Source organism: Danio rerio, chromosome 16 (genome assembly GCF_052040795.2).
Source record: "Danio rerio strain M-AB ecotype USA chromosome 16, GRCz13ab, whole genome shotgun sequence".
In the NCBI taxonomy this organism is placed as follows: Eukaryota; Metazoa; Chordata; class Actinopteri; order Cypriniformes; family Danionidae; genus Danio; species Danio rerio.
In genome coordinates this window covers 10,403,927-10,417,095 of record NC_141036.1, presented here as the reverse complement: position 1 = coordinate 10,417,095, position 13,169 = coordinate 10,403,927, and the positions used below count along the sequence as shown (strand labels likewise).

Here is a 13,169-nt window from a genome sequence, read left to right as displayed (position 1 = left end):
TAGTTTATAGATCACGTGCTTATTAAAACACACACACACATGATTACTAAAGTAAATACAATACAGCTGAAGTCAAAATATGAGCCATCTTGTGAATAGTTTTATTTTATATTTATTTTATATCGTTATTATTTATATTTAACAGAGCAAGGCAATTTTCACAGTATTCCCTATACAACTTTTTTTGTGTTTTATTTAGCCTAAAATAAAACATTTTAAGTTAAATATTATTACTTCCCTTAAGCATTTTTTTTATTGTCTACAGAACAAACCATCATTGCAGAATGATGTGCCTAATTCACTTAACTTGCCTATAACTAATTAACCTATTCACCCCCTTAAATTGCTGTTTAAGCTGAATACTAGTATCTTGAAAAATATATGATAAAATATAGTTCTGTCATCATGGTAAAAGGAAATCATATTAGAATTTAATTATTAGAATTATTATGTTTAGAACTGTGTTATAAGATATCAGGAATTGGGAAAAATATACAGGGGGTTAATAATTCTGGAGGGCTTATAATTTCACTGACTTCAACTGAATGTATGTTTACACACACGCGCACACACACACATATATATGTGTTTACTGTTTTTTTCCCCCAATTTCTGTTTAACGGAGAGATTTTCTCAACACGTTTCTAAGCAATAGTTTTATTAACTCATCTCTACAAACTGATTTAGTTTATCATTGTCATAATGACAGTAAATAATATTTGACTAGATATTTTTCAAGACACTTCTATACAGCTTAAAGTTACATTCAAAGGCTTAATTAGGTTAACTAGGCAGGTTAGGGTAATTAGGCAAGTTTTTGTATAACGATGGTTTGTTCTGTAGACTATCGAAACAAAAGATATACATATACATACTTATATATGCATATATATATTTGTTTTAAATTTTCTAAATGATGTTTAACAGAGCAAGGAAATTTTCACAGTATGTCTAATATTTTTTCTTCTACAGATAAAGTCTTACTTGGTCTATTTTGGCTAGAATAAAAGAATAATAAAAAAACAATTTAAGGTCAAAATAATTAGTCCATTTTAAGCTATATATTTTTTCGATTGCATTATGTTGATACTATTCGATTTTCTATGAAACAAAAAGTAATTAAAACAATGGGAGTTTGCAAACGATTTGACATTTTTTAAAAACTTATATCTGTATGTAGCCCTTCTAGTGTATAGTTGTTTAATATGTACAATTATTTGTTATATATAAACTGTTGTTAATTAAAAAAAGATTGGTGGTAATAGCTAAAAATCGAAAAAGACTTCCTACGTTGGGTGCAAAAATATTTCTATAGTTCACAAATGTTAGACCTTATTCTTGCGAAAGCACCAGGAAAAAGGTCAATACAGTTTACATCCTTCTTTTAAATAAAAATGTTATCGTGGTTATTTTATTAAACAAAAAAAGTAAAGATTTAGGTTTACACCTTACGAGAACTACAAGATCCAGGGGCGAGTTGTAATTGCGTCATTTCCTTCGTTGCAATCTGACTCACGAGCGCCATCTGTCGCTAATCGTATCACGGTAGTAGTTTCACGTCGTTTATTGATATTTAATAAGCCTCGAATGTACACTGGCACCGGGCCCGTGACCATAAAAAACTATATTGTATGCCCGTGATCATAGACATATTGCGGCCGTATTAAGGATTGGAGCAAAAGACCGAAAGGACCCATGCGGCGTCTATGCCCGTGACCATAGTGACGACCGATTAACGCTTATATTTCCGGGTGCTGGAATGGATTCGGACGGAAGTTAACGATAATTATTTGTTTTATTTATTAAATACCACTTAAATTGTGTATTATTAATGTATAACCTACCCCTCACAGTAAAATAAAAACCGTGCTTGTTGCTGTACAGTGGCACAAAATAATGCAGTATTGATGTGCGCATGCTCAAGCGGTGGCACATATTTTCCTTCTACACTTTACCACCTTACCGCCACGATTTAAAAGTCAGTTGAAGGAGGAGGCGTCTAGATAACACCCAGCATTAGAACAATAAGGATATGGTAGATCTCGTCATCAATCGTGGGCATCAAGCGTATTGTAATAGACTTGTAGTTTAGACTTAGGTGGCATTTTGACGATCGAAAACATGTCCTTGTCACCTGAAAAGGCAAATGAGTTAAAACAAATAATTCATGACCATTTAATTAAGGTAAGTTCAACTTTGTTGTTACTCCCAAGACGTTTGTGTTTATTCATGCTATTTATATTTACACGTCTTACAGTAAATACATAACAGGTATGATCTGCTGCTGTTTTTGTGTTAGTGGGTCGAGTAAAAGCTCTCATCTACATTTTCAGTAATCAATAGACAATGATGTTTTTTTTTTATTTCTATTATTCTTTAAAAAGTAGTTGCAGACTAGTGAGACTATTTAAGTGCCAAAAAAGATCATGTGGTGATCTCAATACATCATCTTTGAATTATTAAATTGTACACAACTTTTTCTTTCGTTATTTGCACCTATAATCTCCATTTGTGTAATTGACGTCAAAGAATTGTTAAATATTTTAGATCTTTTCACAACATTTTAAAGGCTAAGTAAAACATTTTGCCTCATGAAAGGTCTCAAGAAATAATTTTTATTTTAAGTTTAACTTTAATGCATTATCAAGTATTTCACAGCCAGTTTTCATTCATTTATTCATTTTCTTTTGGGTTTAGTCCCTTTATTAATTTGGGGTCGCCACAGCGGGATGAATCGCCAACTTATCCCAAATATGTTTTATGCATCGGATGCCCTTCCAGCTGCAACCCATCACTGGGAAACATCCATACACACTCATTCACACAATGGACAATGTAGCTTACCCAATTCACTTATATCACATGTCTTTGGACTGTGGGGGAAAACGGAGCACCCGGAGGAAACCCACGTGAACACAGGAAGAACATGCAAACTCCACACAGAAACGCCAACTGACCCAGCCGAGGCTTGAACCAATGACCATCTTGCTGTGAGGCGATTGTGCTACTCACTGCGCCACTGTGCAGCCCACAGTTTTAGTATAACAAAACAAAAGAAAGAAACAGAAACAAAAAAACAATCATGCATTTATCTAAGTGATAGAATTTTTAAAATGACTAAAAATCAATGGATATTCATTTCCAAAAGTCATCAGATTAATTGCAAGTACAAAATAAATGTACTAGATCTCCTGGTTTAGTATTACAAAACATTTTAAAAAGTCTTTTTTATTTATCAATGAACACAATGCAGGGAATCGTACATGTGTAATATTTTTAAATTGATTTTTTTTTTTTTTTTTATTTAGGAGTAAGACCGCATTACTCATTGACCAAATTTCATCAACATAAAGTTTCTTTAACAACAAAAAACCTGAGCTCCAGAAAAAGTTGAGGAGTTAGCCCATCTAAACTAGGGGACTTGCCCAGTTTCATGAATTTCAAACCGTTATTCAACTCCTCCAATGTAATAGGAGCACCTAGAGCTCCATCTTTTTCTGGGGATAAAGAGGGAAAGTTTAGATCTTTTACAAAGTCAGACATTCTACCATTGTTTAGGTGGGTCTTCCTCTGAAGTGTATGAGATAGAATAAATTTCTCTGAGTGTATAATTTATTTTTTGTTGGTTATGGGTGATCCGCCCCTGAGATATTTGAATACTACTACTAAGTGAGCAAGATTCTGCTTTGTTTTTAAAGCCAGAAGCCTGCTTGTCCTCTCATTGCTGAAATAATAATTGACTCTAGATTTATGTATTATGAATTCTGCAACATGTTGCGTAGCAGAATTATAATTTTTTAAGTGCTGCTAAGTGTTTCTGCCCAGACTTACAAAACATAGCTTTTCAGTGTTTCCTCTAGTATTTTTTTCCAGTTGTGGCGGCAGGTCTTTTACACAAATCTACCAACTACCTATGGCGTTATTTCAATGACGAATAGAGAAATGTCGTAAGCGCAGTATCGAGATCACATTTATGTAATACGAGCATACAAATCTCTTTGCTTGCAGGCCGATTTCCTTTGCTTGTGCACAAAACTTCTTGCACGCTCTTAAATATAAGCTGCTCGAGCAGATCTTCTTGTGCGCTCTCAAATAAACGCTGCTGAAGTGCGATTCTGTGCATAGTCACAGCCATATCACCCTGCAGCCCAAGACCGGTAACTGAGCCTGGTCAGTACCTGGATGGGAGACCACGAGGGAACTCTAGGTTGCTGTTGGAAGTGGTGTTTGTGAGGCCAGCATGGGGCACTCAACCTGTGGTCTGCATGAGTCCTAATGCCCCAGTAAAAGTGAAGGGGACACTACACTGTAAGTGGGCGCCATCTTTCGGATGAGCCGTTAAACCGAGGTCCTGACTCTCTGTGGTCATTAAAAAGCCCATGGCACTTCTCGTGAAAAAGCAGGGGTGTAACCCCGGTGTCCTGGCTCTACTATAATGCCACAAAAGTTTGCGCTGTTATAATTCACTTTAAATGCGTTTTGGTTACATTTATAACCAGCTAGTAAAACAACAACAACAACAATGACTGAATGTTTTGAATGAGAAGCTGTAATAAAGCCATAGCGGCATGAATTTTGGTGTGGCACCCCGCCATGGAGGGATGAATGTTGTGGAAACTATGCTATTTGTTGAATCAATATTTGGGCCGCACGATTCTAAAATGAGAATAATATATATATATATTTTTTTTTGCTTAAAATCAAGACAGCAATTTTCTCACAATTCTGTAGATGCAAAATAAAGGTTAATATGAGTGGGCTATTATTATTGCTATTTCTCAAGCATATGGTAGAATAAACATGATAATATTTGGCCTTTGTGTAGGTCTACTGTTGGTTAAAATGCTAAGTGTTGTATAGTCTTGGAATGGTGGACTTGAACAGATTGTAAATTTGTCCTGGTTGTTAATTGACATCAGAATACTAATAATTATTAAGTTGTATTATGTTTGAGACATATGCTTATCATCGACAACATAAGACCTTTTTTTTCACTGGTAAAATGAGACATTTGTCATTATCAGATTCCCTTTTGCATTATATTCAACATTATATAGGCTAGAGTAGTTTTACTGACACTGTTAAACTATTTTCATGCACAACACTTTGTGTTTGCTATGAAAAAAAACATATCAAATGCTTGTTGTAATCATTACTCTAAAATGCGATATGGTCATTTAAATTATTTGCACGCTTTCTGTTTCACTTACACTGCCGAGTGCGGCTCATGTCATGGCTACCGTCACTTTGAGGAAAAAATCATACATGCAAATCATACTTCCTGTACAGCTCCCAAACAATCACTCTGTGCAACAAACTAAACATTATTTACAACTTTATTACCTGTCATTCACAGCATATGCAGGTTCTGTTTACTAAAGTAGACATCATTGGTCTTATAATCATGCATGATTACACTGCCGTGAATACAGTACATCATTACATTAAGACAGACATGACATTTTAGAGTGAATTATTCCTTAAATAAATACAGTATGTGACACTTTTAACACCATTTGGAGGTGTCCATGTTGCTGAGCAACAAAGGCTATATAAAACATTATGAAAACTTGTGTGTCGCTTTTCTCTTGACCCTGAAAATATAATTGGCTGAATCACAAAAAAGTTGAATTAAGATTGTGTGTAGGATCGAATTGAGATTGCAATCTTTTTTCGATGAATCGTGCAGCCCTATTCTTTATTAGAGAAATCTTTGATTGTAAATGAGATAAAACCCTGTTTCTAGACAAATGAGATGTTTTGAAATAGCATTGCCACAGAGAAAACCTTTAGTTATTTCCCACAAAGATTGAGAATTGGAAGCAGAGTCCTTATTATGAATAAGGAAGACAGAAAAATTGGTTAAACTGTGACAAATAATCTTTATTTTTCAAAAGGGAATCATTAAATCTCCAACATCTCTTATGATTTGTGTGTGGACACAGTATTACTATTAATTTGGGGTGAAACAAAAATCTAATCAACTCGGGAATATGTTTTATGGCAAGAAGAATAAAATGATTAATCTTCATATAATAAATGATTAATCAATGTCGATGTTGGAATATTTTTAGGAAAACCTTGATTTTCCGCCTATTTGACAATGTATATTATTTGTCAAATTCTCATCTTCAGATGGATATCCATGGTAAAATTCGTGATGTTTTAACCGAAACAGTGCAAGGTGATGGCCACCATAAACAATGCTTGCTCTCTGAGGAGGACTTTATGCATGCACTCCAGCGGAGGGGAATTGTTAATGATGTGATGAAGGATCTTCACTTTACAAATATGGTATGTATACAAACTCACTATTTATATATATATATATATATATATATATATATATATATATATATATATATATATATATATATATTTGAAGTGCATCAAAATCTTTTATGAAAGTTGGTCTAAATCTATTAAAGTACCAACTTTTTTAATCCACTTCAAATGTTGACTACTGTACATATACACAAATACATACTGTATACAATGCTATCTCTTAAAATAACTGGATGTTTCTTAACAGTATAATTCTCATACTGAAGCTGATTCTGTGAACAAGTCTGCAACACATTTTATGGACCAGAACATCACACAGCTGAAAACAGGTAAGTGCCTATTTTAGAATTTATTATCATCAGCATGCATCTTTGCCTTTCTGTCATCCATATCATTAATATTGCAGTAGTTTCAAAGCAAAGGCTGTGCTCTAAGTAAATAAGTCTATAGTCCATACATATTTACTTTATCATTATTTAAAGGTGCACTGTCTTTGACAGTGCTATTATAAAGTTATTCAGATGTGTATTCATTTATGACATTTTTAAGTTAATTATTTTTGAATACTTTATTTTAGCTACAGTAAAACTGAACTCAAATAGAGAAATGTGTTCATCATATGTTGATGAAAACATCACTGTGTATATATTGCCATTATATTCTAATTCTGCATATACTTAAGACCGGCATACAACAAGCTCATGGTCGGCTATTGGGCTTAGTCAGCCTTTCGGTCCGGCTAGTTAGTTGGGTGTGGTCTGTCACCTCTCGTTGAGGTAACACCAGAGCTTGTAGACCAGATTCAGTTTGTAGAATTGGCGTTGGCAGTCGGCTGAAAAGAGTCCTCTGACTGGTTATTCAGCAATGAATCAGAGCGTGAGTTTGACATGGTGAAGTTCTGCAGCTAGTAAACAATTAATGTCAAGATAGAACACAAAGTTGGTAGCTGTAATTTTGATAAGATTTTAGATAATACTAGATAATTAGATTATCAGCCATATTTGCAAAAGGTAATCCCTCCATGGTGAGTAACAATTACTGTCATAATGGTAGTTAACACTGCTTTGTTTGAGCTTTACATGTGCATGTCAGAAGGTCCAGCTTCTTGTTGTGAATGAGAAAACAGACTACTGCCACCTATGTGTGTGGAAAGACACGTCCTCCTACACAGGCGCAGAATGCACACTCTTGTTTCAGTTAAACAGTGTGTTCTGAGCCACGACCTGTAACTGTTTTTATTTGTTAAAATTGATCATGACATATACAGTGTCTAGCCTTAGCGGTATGTTTTAGTAAAAATGTAAACAACGGGAAATGCTGTTCGCCACCACTAACGTTTTAGCTACAAATTCATTTTTATCAGTCAAACTGCTGTAAACACATGCACACACGCACACACACACACACACACACACACACACACACACACACACGCGCACACACACACTTCACCAGCGCGTGCGTGTCTCTCTATGTGTGTGCGACTGCAGCGTTTCTCTATAGGCAGCTTTTCCATGCGTTTTACATTTCAGATAATTAACTCGCAAAAGATATGTGAACAATTCATGTTACTTACACCTGCATATCCCGAATATATGTGAAACGCGTTGAGTAAAAAAAAATACAGGAAAAAAAACTAGGAAATATATCAGTCGTTTTCATGTTAGCTGTGAGTAGCTGTATATAATCAAAGTGAGATTTATGAAAAAATAACGCGATTTCCTTCAAGTGAAACATGAGCACACATTGCTTTGCATCTTATTAACACAACCAAGCCTTAAAGTTACATTCTGGACCACCTTTTTAATATATTGCTTGTGTGCACATTAGGTAAATAGTATGCTGTGTTCAATTTTAAGCCCCTGCATGTCTGTCCAGTTAAAACATTTTAATTATTATTTTTTTTTTACAAATATTTTAAAGTTAGATGTCATTTTGTTTGTTTTCTCTGAATCATTCATTGTGCTAGTAAGGTAAATAATGGTCTTGTTCTCACATTCTGAATTATATTGCATCAGATGGAATATCATAAGCTAAGACTCCATGTGTGATTCCTACAATCAGAACAATCCGATTAAAACAATGGCAATAATATGCAATAATAGGTCAGATTATGGTCACATCTGTATGCAATCACTTAAAACTGTAAGAAATCACTTAAATAGGATCTGCCTGACAAAGTAGACCAAAAAATTCTCAAAAACTAGACATGCAGAGATCCAAAGAAATTTAAAAACAAATGAGAAAGAACATAATTGACATGTACTAATCTGGAAAAGGTTACAAAGCCATTTCTAACGCTTCGGGACTGCAGGGAACCACAGTGAGAGCCATTATCACAAAATAGCAAAAACATGGAATAGTGTAGAACAGTGTAGTGTGAAATAGTCATCTCAAACTTGATTCCTGGAGGGTTGCAGCTCTCCACAGTTTGTTCCAACCCTAATCAAACACAGCTGATTCAATTGATAAAGGTGTTCTTGACTACTAGAGACTGTTAAACGGTTGTGAGTTGGAGGTGGTTGAGGATAAACTGTGCAGAGCTGTGGTCCTCCAGAAATTGAGTTTTAGACCATTGGTCTTGCCATTATCTACAAATAGCAAAAACTGGTTTGTGTCCCATTATGTATGGCGTAAAAGTAACATCGCAATTTAGAAAAATAATATCATACCATGTGATGTTGGTAGTGTTGTGGTCTGGGGCTGCTTTACTGCTTCAGGACCAGGAAGACTTGCTGTGAAAAAAGTAAACATAAATTCTGCTGTGTACCAAAATGTCCTAAAGGGGAATGCCCGGTCATCAACCTCAAGCTGAAGTGAACTTCTGTAGCAGGACAATGATACATACATATGTACTGTACTTTTATATGCTTATATGTTTTCCCCAGCTAACATCGGTCAACTAAAGAGACAACTCTACCTTCAAGTTGTGGGTGGTAAAGCTTTTCTGGAACAGTTGCAGGAGCCAGAACCTTTACCTGGTCAGGTGTGCTCTACTTTCACACTTCACGTTCACTTCCGCAATCAGCGCTTCCGCTCCAAACCAATCCCATGTGCTTGTGAACCAGACATACAGGAAGGCTTTCTTCTGGAAATACACAGAGATGGCCCAGGTGTCTTACTCAACCTTATTTATACTAACAGTCTATAACATACTTCTTATTTAAAAAAAAACTGTCATATTTAACTTTGTGGTTTTGATGTGCTACAGGAGATGCTAGCAAGATGGCTGATGCTACCACCATGTTGTCCATATGTGATCCAGTACATATGGTATTAATTAAAACAGACACCTCTGGGGACACAACACTGGTTTCTTCTTATTTTCTTGACTGGCGGACAGTTCTCAGTGCTCCCAATGGGAAAATCAGTGTCTCCGCAGAACTACTAGGAGTGGGTAAGAAAAAGTCATCTTGTTAAATATATAATCTAGTCAAGAATGACATTTCTGTCAATAATAAAACACTATTTTACTTACCTGCTTCTGTAGAACTTGAAAGAACATTTGTTAAAGTACCGTTTTAAATGAAATATTTTTATATGTGGACAAATATATAATGAAATAAGAACAAAAACTATTTCAGTCTTCTTTGAAATGTGTTCTCTTCACTATCCATTTAATCCCCAGAATTAGAGACATTAATGTAAATGCAATATCTTTCATAGTCTTGGACTCTGTCCAACCAAACAGTTTTGTTACATTCAAGAGACATTGAGTTGTTAAAATAAATTAAAGATTTGTTTATGGGTATTTTGTGTTCACGTTTGTTTTACAGGTGCTGAAGCTAAAGTACCCGCTGGAGTTCTGAATCTAAAATTGGAACTGTACCCTCCCCTAACTGAGACCTTAAGCCCTGATGTCGTCACCATGCAGGTGATATCTTTTTGCTTTAATTCTGTATTTTTTTTTAAATAAATGTTTTTTTATGATGAACAATTTTCCATAAAATACAAGTTATGTGACATTGTATTTACTTTTTGAGTTTTGCGTAGCATTCCTATTTTATAAACATATAGATGTGTTGTGGTAGTAAGACAGAGAAATAATGTTTTTTTTTCTCCAAAAAAAATGCTAGTTCAATCAGTTACAGCTAGTTCACAGTTACAACTAGTGTGCAAATAACGGGCTTGGTATACAAGACATAAAACATGGGATGCACGCATTGCATAGAGTGGAGTAATCATATTTGAATGGCCACCGGACTAAGGATCTTAGAGATGAAAAAAAAGACCTGTGAATTTTGGACCATGCTTATGAGACGGAAATTGCAGTGGGAGGTTGTGAGTTGAAAGCCAGACTTTCTAACTGCAGACGTACCAGGGAGTTTTTGGGACGATGAAGATTAGCATCGTTACGTGTTCGTTCATGATTCTAAAGTAATGATTCACGTGCTCTCTGCCAAGTTCACCGACACCGTTTATTGAAAGCTTGGACTAAGGGCATGGATGCTTCAGATTCTTGTGCGGAAAATATAGGTGGTTGGTACTCTAAACTTCAGTGAAATGGGGAATTACTGGTAGATGATGTGGGCAGCGAGTTATAGGCGTATTCTGCCCATCCTAGCTGCTCACACCGTGATCCGGGATTGTGAGCGACTAGGGTGCGGAGTAAACGTCACAGAATTTGGTTAACATGTTCGACCTGTCCAGTAGTCTGTGGGTGAAAACCGGACCACAGACTGAATCTGTTGACAGAATTCTTTCCAGAATCGAGACGCGAAGTGGGGACATAATCAAACACGATAAGAGCTGTCTCCTAAGCCGACAGGAGTTTAGGAAGGGGGATGAAGTGAGTGTCTTTAGAAAAACAGTCAACAATAGTGAGAATAACGGGAATACCTGCCAAAAAAGGCAACCCTGTCATAAAGTCTAAAGCAACAGTGGACCGAAGACGTGATGGAAAGGAAAGACGTTGCAGAAGACTTGCTGGAGGCGAATTATTAGGTTTGGATTAAGTGCAAACTTGGCGGGACAAGACGTAACTGCAGATGGTGTGAGCCTTAGCGGACCACCAGAAGCAATAGAATGCAGCAGTGAGGAGTTTCGAGGAGTGAGTCCAACGTAGAACTGCTGGGCATATGGATCTGAGAATAAATAATTTACCTATGGGGAAGCCGCAAGGTATAACCGCATAAGGTAATGCCTTTTTGTCTTGTCGTTCAATACCCCAGACCACGGCTCTTAGCACTCACCCTTTGTTGAGATAAAGTGTCCAGTTTTACGTTCTTGCCTCTGGGTCAATAAGAGATGGAAAAATCTAAACTACTAAAGAAAAGAGCCCCTCGAGCTTGTCTGGTGTTGAGACGCTTGGCAGAAAGAATATAGGTTAAGTTACGGTGGTCGATCCAAACCACAAATGGGATAGTAGATCCTTCTAACCAATGACACTATTTGCCGATGGCTTGTCGGATATCAAGGAATTTGCGATTTTTCTGACATCGTAATTGCACTCGGCGGGAGAGGGGAAAAGGCGCACGGATGAATTTGGTCATCTTTAGCCCGTTGAGAGAGAATGTCTCCAACGACACTTGACACTAGATGCGTCTAGTTCATTGATAATTTGACACGACGGGTCAGGAGTGACAAGAATAGGGTGGTGGTAAAAATTCCCTTAAACGCTCAAAAGCCACCTGAATAGCCCAGGATGACGAAAAGCGGATTTTAGTAGACTTTAAGGCAGTAAGCGAAGACGCAACCTGACTGAAGTTGCAAATGAAACGGTGAAAAAAAATTGCAAAAACTAGGAATCTTTGATGCGCCGGTCAAGAATCAGGAACTGTCCATTCATCTACTGCGCAGACCTTTCTTAGGTCCATACTAATACCTTCTGCCGGCCCAAAAATGTTACAGACTCCGCATGAAGTTAACAAAAAGGCGATTCTCAAGCAGACTTGGAGAACACAGGAGACGTGTTGTACATGATCCGACAGAGATGGGAAGAAAATAAAAATATAATTCAGGTAAACAAAAACAAAGATATTAAGCATGTCCCGTAGGACATTGTTTACCAGTGCTTGGAACACGGACGGAACATTAACCAGACTGAGGGAAAGGACCCGATATTCAAAGTGACTCGCCACCCTTTCTTATGTGCACGAAGTGATAAGCGTTACGCAGATCTAGTTAAGTGAAAACTTTAGCTCCCTGCAGGATCTCAAGCTGAAGACATGAGTGGTAATGGATAAGCGTTCTTTATAGTAAGGCTGTTCAGCCCTCTAAAATCGATAATGTAGGGACGTAAACACTCATCCTTCTTTTTAATGAAGAAAAACCCAGTGCCAGCCAGTGGGGTCGACTGGACAGTGGTGCCCGCAGTGAACGAATTGGCAAGATCATTATCGAGTGCTTGACATTTAGAGCAGATAAGCAACAGAGCTTTCAATGCAAGAATCATTTGGGCGATAAAGAGGGAGAGAAGCGGCCGGGCAACAGCTAAAAACCCGTCGCAGATTGTAATACTCCTCAGGAACACCAGATAAATCTCCGGGCTCTCCTTGAAACACGGAAACAGAGGACAAAGCAGAAACAAGACATTTTACATGACAAGAGCTGCGTCCCAAATCGCATACTTATTCTACACCATTTTGTAGTATAAATAGTGTAAGTAGTGTGTTCACACTGAAAACTCTAAAAATAATAAGTGCACTTTAATTACCCGGATTACCCGGCACTCATTCAGCTGCTAAAATGAAGTGTGTAATGATGGACACTTCACGCACTCAACGACCGCAGGTTTGCTTACGTAGCGGAAGGGGCGGAGCTATCAGACGCACATGTTGAATAACTTTATTTATTTTGGATGGTGAGAGAAAAATTCTTCTACGAGAGTGATTATAGCGCCTCCCGATGGTGAATGCGGCAACACTCACGGCAGGTATTATTTG

General features: G+C 36.8%; 1 protein-coding gene across 1 annotated transcript in view; it reads left to right on the top strand.

Annotated features, from left to right (window-relative positions):
* Positions 1-1,981: 1,981 nt before the first annotated feature.
* cep76 (centrosomal protein 76) overlaps positions 1,982-13,169 on the top strand; it is a gene marked incomplete at its 3' end in the record, with an annotated part of 56,121 nt that continues 44,933 nt past the window's right edge. The window contains 6 exon segments of the mRNA NM_001103119.5: positions 1,982-2,184; positions 6,136-6,294; positions 6,533-6,614; positions 9,174-9,398; positions 9,497-9,682; positions 10,062-10,159. Coding sequence (NP_001096589.3) covers positions 2,122-2,184; positions 6,136-6,294; positions 6,533-6,614; positions 9,174-9,398; positions 9,497-9,682; positions 10,062-10,159 — 813 coding nt within the window. The 5' untranslated portion in view covers positions 1,982-2,121.